The sequence below is a fragment of the Eptatretus burgeri genome, chromosome 8 (assembly GCF_056783735.1).
Source record: "Eptatretus burgeri isolate ZD-2024b chromosome 8, Ebu_testis_v1, whole genome shotgun sequence".
In the NCBI taxonomy this organism is placed as follows: Eukaryota; Metazoa; Chordata; class Myxini; order Myxiniformes; family Myxinidae; genus Eptatretus; species Eptatretus burgeri.
Window position 1 is genome coordinate 53,555,570 of NC_140968.1, and position 18,816 is coordinate 53,574,385.

An 18,816-nucleotide genomic window follows, 5' to 3' on the forward strand; every position below is an offset into this window, starting at 1 on the left:
GGAGGAATAATGGTCTGGGGCTGTTTTTCATGATTCGGGCTTGGCACCTTAGTTCCAGTGAAGGGAAAACTAAATGCTACAGCATACAATGACATTCTGGATGATTCTGTGCTTCCAACTTTGTGGCAACAGTTTGGAGAGGCCCTTTCCTGTTTCAGCATGATGATGCCCACATGCACAAAGCGAGGTCCATACAGAAATGGTTTGGCGAGATCGGTGTGGAAGAACTTGACTGGCCTGCACAGAACCCTCACCTCAACGCCATCAAACACCTTTGGTATGAATTAGAACGCCGACTACGAGCCAGACCTCATCGCCCAACATCAGTGCCCAACCTCACTAATGCTCTTGTGTGGCTGAATCGAAGCAAATCCCCGCAGCAATGTTCCAACATCTAGTGGAAAACCTTCCCAGAAGTGTGGAGGCTGTTATAGCAAAGGGGGAGACCAACTCCATTTTATTGATCATGATTTTGGAATGAGATGTTGGACGAGCAGGTGTCCACACATACTTTTGGCCATGTAGTGTAACTGACAAGCCCTGGAGGAATGAGGATATTTGCTGTGTAAAGATTTTGCACTTTCCATTGAAACTCATTTGCGTACAACATGGTTGCCAGCCATAAGAGATACATGTTTTAATGTCAAGAAAACACGAAAGTACTCACAGCCCAAATGTAAAAGGAAAAAATTTCAAACAAGTGCATTGCCCTTTTTAATGGGTATTCTCAATAGTTTGTAAAACTTGATTGTATTTTTTTTTTTTTGTCTTTTAATGTCTACCTCCTGTTTGAAGCATGCCATGTTGTTTCGTTCTGCTTTTTATGCCTGGGATGTTGGCCGCTCATACCCTTCTTCAGCTGAGTCATACCAAAGAAATTCTTCCTTGTTTGATGCTCTGTATTTTAAAGGATAAAGCACAAACAACCACCAGTTGGCAAATGATGCTGGCTTCGATGGGCCCAATAGCCTCCTCCTGTGTTGAATCTCTCTGTCTCTCTCGCTCCGAGTTCATACCCAATGTAACTTTCCTCTTCTCCGATCCTCGATATTGCAAAGAAAAAAAAACAAAACAAACAGTTTCTTGATTCTCCTTTTGTTGGAAAAAGTGGCATTTTTTTCCATGCATGCAGGTCACCTGATGAGTTAGTGCGTACGTCGTGGATTCAAAGCAGGTTCTGACAATCGTCCATGTCAACGGTTCACTTTTCAAACAGCACATGAGCTTCTAGAAGCTTCTTGTAGTGAGCAGGGTTATTTTGGCGCAGGTAAGCAGACATCTTTCCAATTGTGTTTGGTCCAATTTCTAAACCTGCAGAACAAAGTAACAAAAACAAAATGCTGGAATGATTTCAAGTCACATGACTAATTCCATTGGCAACATCATGGCCATAAATTTTATACTTTGCAAGTATTTGAAACTTTTTTTTTAATGGTGTGATTGATGGTGATGGTCACGTGTTTTTGTCTGTTGGTCCTACCTTTTGCATGCATGTTCTTCTTATGCTAAGGTTATGATGTGACGTGGACATGACAGAATGTTTGTTTGAGCGAAGCTTTGGAAAAACCTAACTTACATGTTCAGTTTTCTTTTTTTGTTATAATTTTTGAAATAGTTCTTTAAATGTATTATTGTAGATGAATGGGAGTGACTAGATGATCATTTCATGTCGCATGTGGCCGCTGAATTGCATCATTATTGGGAGTATGTCACTGATGCAGTGCCCCCCTTTCCAGCCCCGAATCTTAAAGCAGGAAATATGTAATGCTGCAGGGTGTTGGCGATAAGTCATAACATCCACCAATGGATACTGGCAGATGGGACGCTTAGTCTCAACATCCATCCGAGGGACGGCACACATTGATGTATGAAACTCCGAGATGACCTTTTTAGCTCGGTCGGGATCCAAACCCAGGCTCGACAGCTGAGAAGCGAGTACGCATACCTCTAGGCAATCCTGCTCTCCCGAATACCCTTTGTCAAGTCAACTTGAATCTTAAGTGGGAACAACTTTCTGGATGAGGTGGCCCTTACAACCTTTGCTGGTGAACTTGCGTCGATATGTCCACATCCTTCTAACAGTCCATGCTAACAAGAATGGTGTGGTCAACACTGCTGTTTGTTGTCAGGGGTGCGGGAAGGTATTTTGAGTAGGGGTGCTGAGGTGCTGTCTATTTTAGGGCCCTGTCACACCTTGACGTTTTAGCCAGCAATGGCAACGTATAAAAATGTATGTAAAACGTTGGCAGACGCTGAAAGTTTGATGTTTTTTTTAAAGTTTTTGGCGTATTCATAACATGTTGGTCGTTTGCATAACATATTAGTAACGGGCACAGAACACTGCGTTGTGTTATACATAACTTTTACCAACGAATGCTTACCTTGTGGTCGGCGTTCAAAACCTATGACAAACGAGAGTTTAACTTACCCTTTGCGTGCTATACGTATCGCCGGCGAACTCGTGGCGAAGCCAGTTAAGAACTTGCCGGACGCCGATTGAAATCAAAACTGCCTGAGAATTTGAAGTGTCAACATCGCAGTCACACCTTGACGATTTTGCCAGTGTATGCCATTCTATGAAAAATGTGTTTACAACGCTAGGCACACGTCAAATACACTATAGGTAAGTTGTGTATACGTTTAGAGTATGCTGGAAATCATTGAAGTACGCTGGCATATTACCTAGTCCGTTTGATACGTCGGGAAATTTCAAGCATGCTGAAAATTTTAAGACGTACTCGACGTTAGGCTCACACGTTTCGCATGCGTTGGCATCTGTTCCTAGCACGTACCGCGATTGTTTAAACACAGCGAGCACACGTTACTTGTAGGTTACTCATAAGTCGAAGCACGTCAAGGTAATGGCCAACATACTTGAAACCAAATTTCTAACCGATGAGTAACGTGCTTTGAACAAATGAGTAGCGTCAGCTTAGCCTATGTTTAACGTGCTTGGAAACTATGAGTAACGTGCATTGAAACTATGTATAACTGGCCTTGAACCAATGACTAGCATGCTATGAACGTAAGAGTAACCTGCGTTTTCCCTATGAGTAGCATGTTTTGAAGCTAAGTAAAACGTGCTTCTAACCTTTGAGTAACATGCTATGAACCTATTTGTAACGTATGTAAAACGCACATTGTCGTATGTAGACGAATTAAATTGACGTCTTCCGGACAACCATAGAACTTACTGAAAGTGTTTCTAACTTGCATCTACCGTGTACTGGCGTATTGGCAGCGTTTAGGGGAATTGGTATATACAAATGGGCTTCACAATAAAACCCCATCATTGTTGCAGACTCCATGGTGAGTAGATGTGAACGCTGGTAGTATCAATAGTAGCAGTACTATTACTAGTAGTAGGTGTGCGTGACAGTAATAGTAGTAGTAGTAGTAGTTGTAGTAGCATTGGTAGTAGTTGTATGTCTATGTCAGTAGTAGTATGTGAGCGTGATGTGGAGGGTGTGGGGGATGATGGATCCTCGTTGCGTCAATGAATAGGAGAATACTTTGCACCATTGTTCGATGTTCTGTTAGGGCTAATTTTTTTTCCTCATTCCAAAGATGAAATATTTCTTTGTTACCTTCGCATTCTGCGAAAGGTTATGTTTTGGTCGGCGTGTATTTATTTATTTATTTATTTGTAATCTTGTGATTCGTATAACTCAAAAAGTATTAAACCGAATTGCATGAAATTTGGTGGGATTATTGGTTATTAGCCAGGAAGCATTCGATTAGATTTTGGGATCGTTCGGGTCAAAGGTCAAGGTCAAGGTCACAAAAAGGTCAAAATCGTCTTTTTACGATAACACGGTCAATTTTTATTCAATTTGCATGCAACTAACGCCAAAATGTTCAGAATTCAATGCCTCATCTTGTGATATGCAATATGACACAATGACGCCCATACTCTTGTTACTAGTTAGGGGTCAAAGGTCAGGGGGGTCACGACCTTGAAAAATATGCAGTTTTTGTCATAACGCGGTCAATTCTTGTCCGCTTTACATGAACCCAGTACCAAAATGTTCAGAATTTAATGCCCAATCTTGTGACACAATGACGTCATAACACATGTCACCAGTTGGGGTAAAATGTCGGGGGGGGGGGGTCACGCCCTTGAAAAATATGCAGTTTTTGTCATAACGCGGTCAATTCTTGTCCGCTTTACATGAACCCAGCACCAAAATGTTCAGAATTTAATGCCCAATCTTGTGACACAATGACGTCATAACACATGTCACCGGTTGGGGTAAAATGTCGGGGGGGGGTCACGCCCTTGAAAAATATGCGGTTTTCGGCATAACTCAGTCAATTCTTATTTGATTTGCATGAAATCAGCATCAAACGAGATTACCTTCTCTTGTTGAAACGTTGTATTCACCGAGCTTGCGAGTGAAGACTCGCCAAAACAACGTGAGTTGATTGTTGTTTAGTCCGTAGCCCCCAAAAGTCGGGGGGGGTGTCATGACATTATAGATATGTGGTTTGTGTCATAAGACCATTCATATGAAACCAGTTCCCCACACTCATACCAAGAACAAAAAAGTAGTGGCGGCGAAGGTATGCGCTCTATGAGTGCCCGTTCTAGTTTTACTATTGAAATTATTAAAAAAAACTTTGACAAATGCATAATGTATTAGTAATGAACACAGAACGCTTCGATAACTTATAGATTAGTTATACCAATGATTGCTTATCGTGTTTCAGGCGTCCACAACCTATGCCCAACGATAGTCTAGCGTATGCATAACGTGGGAGCGCATCGTTTATGATTACGTGACGTTTGCAATCCATTGACTGCCACTAAACTATTTTAATAAACGGCTGTCACTCGCCTATTGTTTTTGGACGCTGGTGCCCGGCAATTGAAATCGTTTCCATTGAACGAGTTAAATCGCTTCCACTGGACTATTGAAATGATTTAATAATAATGCTTGGTTATCCTTGGACCCACTCTGGCTCACAGCTCGTCGAACATCGCTGGGGGCATTCGCAGGAAGTTGATGAAGGATGCATGGTCCTCGTTCCGGAGTTCCACCATGAGATGGTCATATATGCCATAATGGCGTCGCCTCCCCATCCATGGTCTGACCCAGTTCCTTCTCCTCCGTTCACGTCTTCTTCTCCCGGCTCTATTGGCACGCACCTGGTGCAGTGTCAACTCGATGAGGTCATGTTGATGTTCGAGGACAGGTAGGTATTGTCTCAGCCTTGCCGTATCCTCCACCTCTCGGAATGACATGGACATGTACTCACCACGAAGTCTAAAAAAAAGACGGGGTCTTCCTGCGAATCCCCTTTTTATATACCAATTTCCCTAATCGCTGTGAATACGTCATTCTACGTCAGCTGTTTGTTAGAAACGCGTTCAGTAAGTTCTGTGGTCGTCTTGAAGACGTCAAATACGTCTACATACTTATTTGTGCGTTGGACATGCTTTACAACTAATTCCCAAGCACGTTACTCATAGATTATAAATAAGTCACGGGTTCCCTAAACATTACTTTGACGTGTTTCGATGTGTGAGAAACTTTCTAGTAGCGCGTTGCGAGCTGTGAACAACGTTCGTGTAGCGTGCTTATAAAACGTTACCTGTAGTTTATGAATAAGTTTCGGGTACGCAAATGTTACCTCAACGTGTTTCCACATATGAGTAACATATAAATAACATGTGTCGATGATCGCATCACATGCCTAAACCTTATGGCCAGCGTCGCGGAACGTGTGAGCCAAACGCCGAGTACGTCGTAAAATTTTAAGCATACGAAAATTTGAGAAAAACCACAAAGTTCAACGATTAAAGCCAGTGTACTACGACTTATGGCAGTGTTTTTCAGCGTGCTCTTAAGTATACAAAACCTACCCATAACGTATTAGACGTGTTCCAGCGTATTAGGCAAATTTTTCATAAATTGGCATAGGTTGGCTAAATCGTCAAGGTGTGACAGCCCCTTTAGCGATGGTGTTCGAGTCGTCGTGAACCCCAACCCCGTAGCAAGATCTCCATGTCTGTGATCACTAAAAAGTAACAAACACATTTATTAAACTTATATTTTCTTCCCCAAAGCAAAATTATTTATTATATCGTTTTAATATATATTTAATATAAAAAAGACTTTTTTTGCAGGCAGGAGGTACTGTGCTCCTCCTGCCCGCAGCTCGGGGGTGCTGCAGCACCCTCAGCACCCCCCTTCCCGCGTGCCTGTTTGTTGTGCATCGCTGTCTGTTTGTAACGATAACTTCACCATTGGGAAGAGTTTTTCTACACTTGCAGTAACAATTCTTTTTGAACAGTGAGGGTAAAGAAAATATTACCATCACTGCAAACTTGCAATCAAGTTTAAATTTAGCAAGCAAATTAGAGGGCATTCCCAAACATCATCACCGGATGCAAAACTCTTACGGAGATCTCGAGTCAGGTGCTCCAAAGTGATGACCGCCTGCTCCAACTCCCCCTGATCCCTGCACATAATTTCCAGCTCTCCGACGCTCCAGCCAAAGTCCGTACGGTCCAAGACCACGGTGACCTCGGCGGGTAACTTGAAGCACTGGCGTTCTGTTGTGAACTTTGCAAATTCAAGGAGTCCAGCCTGAAGCAGCAGATCATTCACCGAGCATAATGAGCTGCCGTCAATTTCCATAAGATCAGAGACCTTGGAGATGATCTCTGGCTCCGTGAACACCTCCAAGTAACGCTGAGTGAGAATGTCGAATTCTGAAGAGGGGTGTTGGAAGAAATAAATTAATATATGGGGCAGAATTGTGAAAAACTACCAACTTGTGGTGGAAGGATATTTCAGGTAGCATGGCTTCCTATCAAGCTGTGTAGTATTGCTTTGATTGGTGATAGGGTCAGCTTTATACCATACCCTCCTTCCCTCCTTCCATCCCCTCCTTTCCCTCCTTCCCTTCCCTCCGTACCATACCCTCCTTCCCTTCCCTCCGTACCATACCCTCCTTCCCTTCCCTCCGTACCATACCCTCCTTCCCTTCCCTCCGTACCATACCCTCCTTCCCTTCCCTCCCCTCCATACCCTCCTTCCCTTCCCTCCGTACCATACCCTCCTTCCCTTTCCTCCCCTCCTTCCCCTCCTTCCCTTCCCTCCCCTCCTTACCCTCCTTCCCTTCCCTCCGTACCATACCCTCCTCCCTTTCCTCCCCTCCTTCCCCTCCTTCCCTTCCCTCCCCTCCTTACCCTCCTTCCCTTCCCTCCGTACCATACCCTCCTTCCCTTCCCTTCCCTACGTACCATGCCCTCCTTCCCTTCCCTCCTTCCCTTCCCTATGTACCATACCCTCCCCCTACCCTCCACCCCCCCCCCAATATCTCCTCCGACCCCTTCCCATTAAGCTTTTTATTAACCTTGTGGAATCGAGTTCAAAGCAAGTGTCCTGCGTACCAGTATCGGGAGGAACATCAGCAGCAGCAGACACAGCCAGAGGACACTTGAGCTCCCAGCGCCGGTCCCTCCGCCGAAGCCAGTGATTCCGCAGAGTGAGGGTCCAGTCGGTGTTGTCCACGTACGAGTCCGTGAAACGCTCCCTCCTCACAAGGCAAGCTCCAGACTCGATCAAGACCTGTTCAACCCCGACCGTCGGTACGAACTTACGTTCCACCTCGATCAACGGACTCTCCATTTCATTTGCGTTTCCTGATTCATTCATTGATTGTCGTTATCGGGATTTTTTCATTCGCTATTTCTGTTTCATTCTGTTCCTGACATAATTTCTCGACTTTTAATTTCCCCTTTTCCCCATTATTTTGCACTCTCCCGTACATTGTAATGCCTTATTTCGATGTAGATACAATTTAAAATTTCGAAATCTCTTTGAAGTGCTGGAGTCATTCTCACTGTGGATGATCCATCCCCCTTTGCGTCATCGACACGTGGTGTCACTCTTTATAGTTACGTCATCGACACGTGGTGTCACTCTTTATACAGTTACGTCATCGACACGTGGTGTCACTCTTTATACAGTTACGTCATCGACACGTGGTGTCACTCTTTATACAGTTACGTCATCGACACGTGGTCACTCTTTATACAGTTACGTCATCGACACGTGGTGTCACTCTTTATACAGTTACGTCATCGACACGTGGTGTCACTCTTTATACAGTTACGTCATCGACACGTGGTCACTCTTTATACAGTTACGTCATCGACACGTGGTGTCACTCTTTATACAGTTACGTCATCGACACGTGGTGTCACTCTTTATACAGTTACGTCATCGACACGTGGTGTCACTCTTTATACAGTTACGTCATCGACACGTGGTCACTCTTTATACAGTTACGTCATCGACACGTGGTCACTCTTTATACAGTTACGTCATCGACACGTGGTCACTCTTTATACAGTTACGTCATCGTACGCTCTTGTTTCTCCACCAGACAGTGTTTGAGCGTCTCTCGCTCGTGTCGGGGAGCGCAGATCTCGTCCATTTATATCATATTTTGAAAACCGAATGCAGACATGAAAGTAATACGTTTTAGGAACTTCGGGCGCCTGTCCTGCTGTGGTTGGTGGTAAAAAAGCTTCAAACCATGAGGATGAGATTTATCGTCACCGTCGGTGGTCGGAGGTTGTTATCACTCCTGTCTGTCTGTCTGTTGGGTGGTCGCTAGACTACCGTTTTTGTCAGGTTTTCCGTCTGTCTGTCTGTTTGTATGTAATGGACAGCTCTGGAGGCAGTGCCGGATTAAGCCTCGGCTGGCCCTAAGGCACATTTTGAAATTTTAGAGAATGACCTGAAATTTTTAAATTACATTTCGGGCTCATGGATAATGGACCCCAGACAAAAGATGAACTGATTCAATTTGATACAAAAAACACAAATATTTAATGTGAAAAGAAAATAGTTTATTTAATCCCTCTATACAATTTTCAGTGTATGAATATATGCATGACAAAACACGTACAGATTTGGCACTTTGCTTTACAGTTTACTAGACCTGAGATCGCAAAGTTTGTGGCCGAATTTTTGGCTGGCTCTAAGGCACCATGCCTTGTCTGCCTAGTGGTTAATCCAGCACTGTCTGGAGGCCAGAGGAGTCAACCGATTTTGATGAAACTTGACTGGTAGGTTCATACCAGGATCTCGTTGTATGCTTTTGAGCACCGTTGCTATGGACGCCACCATTGCTTAGGCCGAGGTCACATTTGCTCTACGGCGAGGATACGGCGGCCGTACGCCCTCTGAATTGACAGAAACGTGCGGCGACCGCAGAGAAACAGGTGGCCTCAGGGAGGCCCTACGCCGTTTGGCTATATTTTACAGGCCGTAGGGGCGCCGTGAAATTATAGCGTGGAGTTATAACTTTTTTTTTTCATTTCTACGTTCACCATAGCAATTTGACAAGCCAAGCTATGACGTAGATGTGTTCTACGTCGACCATACGTAGGGCGTACGGTGGGCTTGCGTTATTCGTGCAGCTGCCGTAAGCTCTTCTCAATGAAAAATGAATTTTCCCAACCCCCAAAAAATTACGGCGGCCGCACTATTTGCACAGTCGCCGTACGGTGGCCTTGAGGTCTGTGTGACTACCTGCGGGCAACGCAGGGCCAACGCACGGTTCCCCTACACCTGCCGTGTACCTACATACGGCCTCCGTGGCAGTCTGCGTCGACCGTGCGTCCACCGTGCGCTACCGCTAGAGATCGGAGTATAGGTGTTTGCCTATACCGTGGTGCCCCCAGAATCCCAATTTAATTCGTTCCAGGAGGCTGTTCGGATTGCAAAAAGTTTGGATTCCAAAAATATTTTCCCAATAAGAAATAACGGAGTGAATTAATCCGTTCGTGGACCCAAAGAAAACCCACTTTCAAGACACTTTAAACTGAAATTACCCATGTTTAAGATGAAATAAGATGAGTTAGTGACTTTCGGTGGCGGTGTATTGTATGTAAACTGGTACAATCACCACATCCAAAGGTCCACACAGGCTCGAGCTCCGGCCTGGGTTCCGATCGCTCGCGCACTCCGCGAGAGCGCTGCCCCCAGGGCAGCTCATCAAACATGATAGCCACCGAACCACAATCACTTTCATCAAACGCATCGGGCTGACGTAATCATGGATATTCCAAATTACAACTGGTTTTGCTGTGAAATTCAATCCTTGCCCGACAGTCCGTCACACCACGTGATCAAATTGCTTTTTACCTTCGCAAACTTTGTTGCGAAGGTTATGTTTTGATCGCTGTGTATTTATTTATTGATTTATTTATTTATTTATTTGTGAATATGTGTGTTTGTTTGTTTGTTTGTTATTCGCATAACTCCAAAAGTATTGAACTGAATCGCAGCAAATTTGGTGGGATGATTGGTTATTATCCCAGGCCATTTGATTAGATTTTGGGAGCAATCGGGTCAAAGGTCAAGGTCATGAAACTAACGCCAAAATGTTCAGAATTCAAGGCCCCATCTTGTGATATGTGACATGACACAATGACGTAATAACCCTCATTAGCGGTTGGGAGTCAAAGGTCGGGGGGGGGGGTTGTCACGACATTGCAAAATGTGTGGTTTTAGTCATAACACGGTCAATTCTTATCCGATTTGCATGAAACCAACACCAAAATGTTGACTGTTCTGTTCCCCACACTCTAATACCAATTACAAAATTAATAGTACAAAGGTCAAGGTCGAGGTCATGAAAAGGTCAAAATCGTCATTTTTGTACAATGAATGTTTGTTTGTTCACAATAAATAACTTATTGAGAAAAACAGAAACTCGTGTGTGCTCAATGCCCCTAAAATGCTAGAAAATAATTTTTTATAATGTGACCAGTTGTCATCAGATTGACTTGACACCGACACCAAAAAAGGTCAGGGAGTTCATACAGAAATTGTACAATGTACATGAATCAGTGTCAAACAGCAGGAAATTTAATGTTTTTAAGCCATCATAACACATATGAGATGGCAGATGTGGCATGGGATTAAATACCCTCACAATCAACGGTTTCTGGGGGGGGGGGGTGCAAAATGTAGCGTTGGCGAAGGTATGCGCTCTACTGAGTGCCTGTTCTAGTTTTGTTATTAATTGAAACACAAGATAATTAAAAAAACAAACATCACAAATTAAGGTGAAAACACGAGGTTCGGCCTGTCACATTTGGCTCGGCGGCCGGAGGGTCTACAAAATGTACGGGCACCAGCAATTATAAAGCGGCCGCAGTATTTCCACGGTCACATATGTTTTTAGCAGCGTCTCGCATAGCGAACGCTGCTCATAGAGAGCTCGGCGTTGTTGTTGTTGTTCTTCTTCTTGTTCTTCTTCTTCTTCTTCTTCTTGTGAAGACAAAACCTTAATCTCTCGGACTCGGCTCTTGTATATACAAGATCTGGATCGCCTTAAATACTGAGCACATGTACACATCCTCACATAGACGGTGCCTTTTGAGAGCGTCTATCACGAACTTTTAAATATATTCGGACATTTGCTTTAAAGTTTCGAAAAGTTCACGTTACTATTTAAAGTTTATTCCATTTATAGTATTGTAATTTCGTAAATACATTATTTATTTCGTAAATGCACGATATATCGTAAATACGTAAATACATTATGACGGGTTTCGCTATTGGCTTAATGAAGGCACGTGACGAAATATCGGATGTTGTTGTTGTTGTTTTTAAAAAAAAAATTATATATATAATTTACACAAAACCTTTATATATATATACATATATACATATATACAATATATACACATATATACAAAACCTTTAAGTTTTGGACGCTGCCCTTGGACACATTTGTCCTTGTTATTTTTCGGGTCGCCGCACGGTGTATTTATAAATTCTGGAGACCGAAAACATGGGTGTGCCGTACGGTCTTTGATTTGATGTCGCACGGTGACCTTAGGGTGTTCCTGCGGCGGCCATAGAATTTTGAAGGCAGACGCAAGGTGCCCGCAAGGTGACCGCAGGGGGACCTGAAGCCGAACGTGCGGCCAGACGGACGGTAACGAATGGGTTAATATGTATATATATATATATATTTTTTTTTTTTACCAGTTATTTTGTTTCAGCTTGTCGAATTTCTACGGCAAACGTAGAAATGAAAAAAGTTATAACTCCGCATTATAATTCCACGGCGACCTTACGGCCTGTGAAATATAGCCATACGGCGTAGGGCCACCCTGAGGCCACCTCAGTTTCTCTGCGGCCGCCGCACATTTCTGTCAATTCAGAGGGCGTACGGCCGCCGTATCCTCGCCGTCGAGCAAATGTGACTGAGGCCTAAAGTATCGATCGACACACGAGAGATGCTTTCACGAGGACTTCCACCGACGAACTGAATGAACAAAGCGCGAAGATGCGGCTCGAACAGGTGGGGGAGACACGTGAACAAACATGAACGCCTCGTTGTGTTCGGTTTTTTAAAATGTATTAGGTTTTTAAGGCAAAATTTTCTCAAAAAAATTGTTCGGATTCCAATTTCTTCAAACAATGGGGCGTTCGGATTCTGGGGGCACCACGGTATATTATAGTTATAGTATATTCAGTTATATATACTGGTATATTTTTATTTCAGTAAAAAAAGAACTGGTATATATACCCACTCGTTACCGTCCGTCTGGCCGTACGTTCGCCTGCGGTCCCCCTGCGGGCACCTTGCATCTGCCTTGAAAATTATATGGCCGCCGCAGCGACGCCCTAAGGTCACCATGCGACATCAAATCAAAGACCGTACGGCAACCCCACGTTTTCGGTCTCCACAATTTATAAATACGCCGTGCGGCTCCCCGAAAAATAAAAACATATGTGACTGCTACATTGTGTGGCCATGGAAATACTGCGGTCGCTGTATAATTGCTGGTGGCCGCAGATTTTGGAGATCCCACGGCCGCCGTGGCAAATGTGACCTCGGCCTTAGCAACGGGACTGAAATAAAAAAAATCAGAATTTTTTTTTTTTGAAAATCAAAAATCGGCTTCCGTGCTTTTATGCGCACTATAATCAACCTCTTTGTCAAAAAAATTCAGCCCGATCCGTCAAAACTATGACTAGTATGCAATTATATAGCGACCACCCATGTCGCCTCCTGCTTGTCTGTCTGTCTGTGAACAGGATATCACAAAAAGTTGTGGACGGATTCAGCCGAAACTTGGTAGTCAGATTGGGCGTGCAACAAGAAATAATTCGATTTTGGTGAAGATCCAGATCCAAGTATTTTTTAAAGTGATTCTTCACCATTGAAAGATGGGACCAAAAAAATCACATTTTGCACGGTATCTCAAAAAGTTGTGGATGGATTATTACAAAACTTGGTAGATGAGTTGTTGGGTGACAAGAACAAGCCGATTCGATGTTGGTTCAAGTCCGGATCCAGATCCAGATCCGGCCTATCAGTGGGATGGAAAACCTAAACTGTTCAGCCTGGTGGAGGTCTGCGCTCCACCAAGTGTCGTTCTAGTTTACCCTCACCAGGGGAGAGGGTAGTGCATTTGGGTCCGTTTGTTTGTTACTTGTGAAAATCGAAGATTCTTCAAGTATATTGGAAAGTCGATTCTGTTTTTCTGTCTGTTTGTCGCCTCCAGGTCACAATTCTAAACCGATCGTAATGAAACTTTACCAAGTTGGAGAGGTAGTCTCAACTGAGAAGCCGAGTGACTTGAAATTTGAACAAGATTCGCATATTGCGTCACTGAATTAGGAAACCAACTATTTTTAAGGTCAAAGGTCAACTCAAGGTCAAACTTCTAAAATCAACTATTTTTATCTGAAACATCATCATTTTTCATCCAATTGACTTGAATATTAAACAGCAATTGCATAGTACGTCACTGAATTGGGAAACCAACTATTTTTAAGATCAAAAGGTCAAAGGTCAACTCAAGGTCAAACTTCTAAAATCATCAAATTTCATCTGAAAAATCATCAGTTTTCATCTGATTAACCTGGAGGTTAAGGAGCATTTGCAGAGTACATCGCTGAATTTGGAAACCAACTATTTTTGAGGTCAAAGGTCAACTCAGCGTCAAACTTATAAAATCATCAATTTATATGTGAAAAATAATCATTTTTCATCCGATTGACCTGGGTTTTGATTGAGATTGTGAGTTTTAATGTTAATGAAATGGACAATTTGATGTATCCATGGCAGCCTTTGGAGAGGGGGTGGATTTTGCAAGTATCGTGCTCTGCACGATGTCTTTTTCTTGTTTGTTTGTCTGCTGTTGTTTTTTATCCCCCGCCGCGTGGCGGAAGGGGGATATTGTTGTCACCCAAGTCATCCGGCTGTCCGTCCGTCCGTCCGTCCATCCGGGCGTCAACATTTATAGCTGTGAGTGCAATAACTCATAAACTGTTTGCCATATCGATTTGAAATTTTGGTCACACATGTACCACCTGAAAAGGAAGAAACCTATTGATTTTGGGCATGGCCGGATCCAAGATGGCCACAATTTTTTTGTAATAAATGGAAAACCGCTTATCTGATTTCAATTATTTTTGGTTACTATGTTCCTCACCCCTGGGGAACTTTTTCGAGATGATGACCAAATGGTATCTTGTTTCCAATTCACCTCCCTCATTATCTGGAATATGTATGACCTTTTTCATTCAATGGTGGGGGATTCCCCATCTCTGATGGTATATTTAATGTTTGTCGCCTACAGGTTACAATTTTAAATCACTCTTCACGAAACTTCGCCACATGGTAAAGTTTGTTATGCACAAGAAGCCTATTGTTTTTGACGTCAAAGGTCAAAAGGTCTGAAACATCATCAATTTTCATCCAATCTCACATCCAGTCTGTGCTCAGACAAATCTCACACTCTCACTATGTCTCTTCGAAAGGACCATTTAGAACCCCCCCCCATCCACTTTCTCAACAATCCTCTGGAAGAAGTCTTTTCTTTCAAGCTTCTGGGTCTCACTATCTGCCATGACCTTTCCTGGGAAAGTCACATTTCCAACCTCGCCTCAAAAGCCAGTCGCCGACTGGGAATCCTCCGTCGTGCAAAGTCCTTCCTCGGCCCTCTTGAGCTCCTGACCACTTACAAAGCTTTTGTCCATAGCCTGATGGAGTACTGCTCTCCCCTCTGGGCTGGTGCTCCTGCCTCCCACCTTTCTCGGCTTCACGCTGTCGAAACCAGGGCATTTAGGATCATCTGCATCTCCCACAACGAAGCTGAGTCTTTGGGCCTCCCACTCAATCACTGCAGGTTGGTCAGTGGTCTTTCTGTCTTCTACCGTCTCCTCTCCAGCCTTGCCCCCCCCCCTGCTCTCTCTGCGATTTGTCCCCACCACATTTCCACAGGGCGCTCAAGGTCCGCCAACAACCCCCTTCTAGTAAAACTACCAAAATCACGAATCACTGCTCACCTTCACTCTTTCATTCCTCTTTTTTCCCACCTTTGGAATAAACTCCCTCACTCTATTTTTTCCCATTCTTCCCTCCAGGCTGACAAAACAGCTGTTCACCACCACCTCTTATCATCCCCCATCCAAATCCTCGATCTTTTCTACCCCCGATAATCCACCCAAGCCCACTTCCTTCAATTCCCCTGCTTTCCTTCCTGAAAGTCCCAGTAATGTCCATCTTCTCTTCCCCATGTTCCCTGTCCCATCCCTCTCCCTTCCACAGATCTCCTAATGTGTCTGTTCCCCACTGTTTTGTCCCTCCCACTCCCGCCCCTCTTGTCTCATGCCCCCTTGATGTGCGTTGTGTGTTAGCTCTCATACGAGCCTCGACCAAGGTATACAAAAAATAAAAGGTCAAAATCAGCCAAAGGTCAACAAATTTGTCGAATTTCTAAAATCCTCAATTTTCATCCAATTGACTTGAAATTTGTTGCTGGTGGCACCGTTCAAGTGTAAATGGGCTTCATCACAGAACCAGTTCAGGTTGATCCCGTTTGGGTACTCTATCCTGTCACTGAGCCAATTGCACATATCAAGTCTCCTTCTCATGTCATCCTGACTCAGTTTATGCCCAATAGAGATAATGTATGGGAAAAGCTTCAGTTCCTTCGTGAGGATATGCCAGACTGATGTTGGTTTGATGCCTAGCTCCCAGGAATGCTGGCGGTGGGACTTCTTGGGACTGTCCATTGCAGAATCCCACATGGCATTGATGTTGGCTTGGCTCTTGGTGACTGATGCTGGCCTGCCACTGTTACCCTTGCTCTGCTTGTGTATTGTACCCCTGTGCTCAATGTTTCACAATACGTTGAATGGCACAATGTGTGGATCGATCACGTGTTCTGAGGTCGTATTCCCGTCAAAACCTCCGGCGGGTGTGTACATTCATTTAGTGTCATACCACAAAGTCACCATTTTTGTCTTCTGCTTCACTGTCAATGGCATAGTTGAGCTACGGAGCTAGAAATACCATGATACACCACCAAACCCTGAAAAGGAAAACGGTATCAGTCAACAAACAAAGAAATGTCAAGAAATCAAATTTGTATCAATCTTTTTGAAACACCCTGTACTTATGTGACTGAGAATCATCTGATTTTTCTCTGTTAATCGAACTTATTCACATTTTATCTGCATTTTTTAGCTTTATTACTTTGGTGTAGTTTGTGAATTCTCCATATATTAAGTTTGGTTTGAAAGAATAATGAAATAAGGTCAAGTGGCATCAAAATGTGAAAACTTTGGAGGGGGGTGAATACTTTTGTAGGCTTGTAGCAATTACTTGTGCATAACAGCTGAATTCTTGACATTCTCCCCATCATTTTAACACCTCACTTCAACATTTCCCTTCCTCCCCCCTCTCCTATCTTCAATCCACTTCCCCTATCTTGTCTCAACTCTATGTTCTGGATACCAGACTGGGTAGCGTAATGATTGGAGCCTCTGATTTGAGTTTGGGAGGTCGGTGGCTCAAACGCGACCCCGGCCGAGTCGTACCATTCTTTTAAAATGGTATTGTTGTTTCCATGTTTGATGCTATGAAAACATAGAGCACGGACAAACAACCATAGGTTGGCAACCATTGTGCATACTTGATGGGCCAAATGGCTTCCTGTATTGAAGTTCTTTATAAGATAACTCATTGCTCACTCCTACTCTCCTGAATATGTAAGATGTGTATGGTTCCTGACACAATAATACTATATTTTATTTTTTACAAATTCAACAAAGTGAAAGAGTAGATAAGAGGGGAAAAAAAAATTCTCCAAAAACAGGAAGTCCATCATGTTCAAGCTGTTGTTTTACAAACCACATTCACAAAAAGGAAGTTTTGCTGGGTCATAAGCTCCCCCCCCCTCCCCTCCTCGATTTAACGTTTTTCCTGATACCAGTGAACAGACACAGAGCTCTAATTCAGCTCAGCGATGAGCCATCAACTCCGAGAGAACACGTGAGTCGTCCTTTTTCCTGCAGTATTACATTCATTTTAAACCCGGTGTTAACCATAAATTAGTCTGGTGTTGGCTCAGTGGTGAGGGTGGCGGCTTGGGATCCTAGGGTCCTGAGTTCAAGCCCCGTCAGCCGCTGAATTAATGCACCAGGGGGTTGACTCAGCCTGTCATCCTTCCGAGGTCGGCAAAATGAGTACCAGTTCTAGTGTGTGTACTGGTAGAGGGGCACTGCATCAGCAACACAGTCGCGCTTCAAGAAATGATAGCTACCCCAGCAGCTAAGCTGCCTTATGACCACCATCAACCATAAATTCAAGTCGACTTAATATCCACTAAACACAGGAAAAAAAAACAACAATGGAACGCCACTCGGTAGAGCGCATACTTCACACAACTCATCCACGTAATTTTGTCATAATCCGTCAACAACTTTTTGAGATATCGTGCTATATATCATTTTGGCCCTTTCTCTCAATTGTGAGGATCCACTTAAGAAATTTAAAATAAACCTCGTATCCATATCCAGATTCAATTCTTCACCAAAACTGAACTGATTCGTCCTTGTCACACACCCAACTTGTCCGCCAAGTTTCGTCCGAATCCTTCCATTACTTTTTGAGATATTGTGCTATATATCGTTTTTAGCCTGATCTCTCGATGGTGAAGAATCACTTACAAAGTTCTAGTATCCGGATCCGGATCTTCACCAAAATCTAATCAATTTGTCGTTGTCACACACCCAACCTGTCCAACAAGTTTCGTCTTAATCCAGTCCATAAATTTTGAGATATCCTGCTCACAGACAAACAGACAGAAAATGTGACGAATAAAGAGACAGCCAAACACAGGGGTAAAAACATAACTTCCATCCGCCACCTTCCGATTTTCCAACATGACTGCCATCTTTCGTAAGAAATCCTTCAAACTGATTTTCCTTCTTGTTCAAAACATTCTCCAGTTGCTACTGCTGAGTATTTTCATGAATTTCATTTGTGTTCATAGCCTGAAGTTCATCCAGAGAATGTGGTTTTGTTCAGTTTTACATCACACCATAAAATGTAGTCTCTTGGGGACAGGTCAGACTCACAAGGTGGCTAAGCAATTAGTCTATGTCTACCAATCCACTTGTTGGGGAGGACATCATCCAAGAACCGTCACACATTGGAATTGTGTAGTGGTAGGGAGCCCAGTCTTGCTGGTACAGTATGAGGTGATGTGTTAAAGATTTAATCGTTGGCGTTCTGTAACCAACTGCGGTAATTGGGGTGGTTGGCTTTACCACTATTATTATTTATTTTTATTATTATTTCGTATGCGTCATTGCTGGGAGCACAGCTGTGCCACTGATGTTTCCAGTGAGCTGGTACTCATTTTCCCGACCTTGGAATGATGACAGATTAAGTCAACTGAGCATACCCTTGGTGTTATTTAACGGAACGACAGTGGCTCGAACTCAAGACCCCAAGATCGTCAACCAGCCAGCT

At 43.5% G+C, this 18,816-nt stretch overlaps 2 protein-coding genes across 4 annotated transcripts in view; one reads left to right on the forward strand and one right to left on the reverse strand.

The window, feature by feature from the left end:
• Window positions 1–612: 612 nt before the first annotated feature.
• On the reverse strand, window positions 613–7,884 carry THTPA (thiamine triphosphatase). Its single transcript, XM_085892042.1, has 3 exons — window positions 7,403–7,884; window positions 6,407–6,718; window positions 613–1,311 (listed from the first exon to the last, which is right to left on the reverse strand). The coding sequence occupies exons 1-3, from the start codon at window positions 7,665–7,667 to the stop codon at window positions 1,202–1,204; spliced, it is 687 nt and encodes a 228-aa protein (XP_085748168.1). The 5' UTR covers window positions 7,668–7,884; the 3' UTR covers window positions 613–1,201.
• The window catches only part of NCF4 (neutrophil cytosolic factor 4), a 53,545-nt gene continuing 42,192 nt past the window's right edge, over window positions 7,464–18,816 (forward strand). The window contains exons 1-2 of one of the 3 annotated variants that reach the window (XM_085892039.1): window positions 7,469–7,600; window positions 17,273–17,331. In XM_085892039.1, coding sequence (XP_085748165.1) covers window positions 17,306–17,331 — 26 coding nt within the window. In that variant the 5' untranslated portion in view covers window positions 7,469–7,600; window positions 17,273–17,305. Of the gene's footprint in view, window positions 7,601–17,272; window positions 17,332–18,816 lie in introns of all 3 variants that reach the window. The other 2 variants (XM_085892041.1, XM_085892040.1) reach the window with 2 other exon arrangements.

Excerpts from the sequence above, each read along its gene's own strand:
- THTPA (XM_085892042.1), bottom strand. The coding sequence starts at position 7,667 with ATGAATGAATCAGGAAACGCAAATGAAATGGAGAGTCCGTTGATCGAG. Across the intron at positions 6,719-7,402 it reads TGATGTTCCTCCCGATACTG|AATTCGACATTCTCACTCAG; the intron begins GTACGCAGGACA and ends ACCCCTCTTCAG. Across the intron at positions 1,312-6,406 it reads GCACCTGACTCGAGATCTCC|GTTTAGAAATTGGACCAAAC; the intron begins GTAAGAGTTTTG and ends TTTGTTCTGCAG.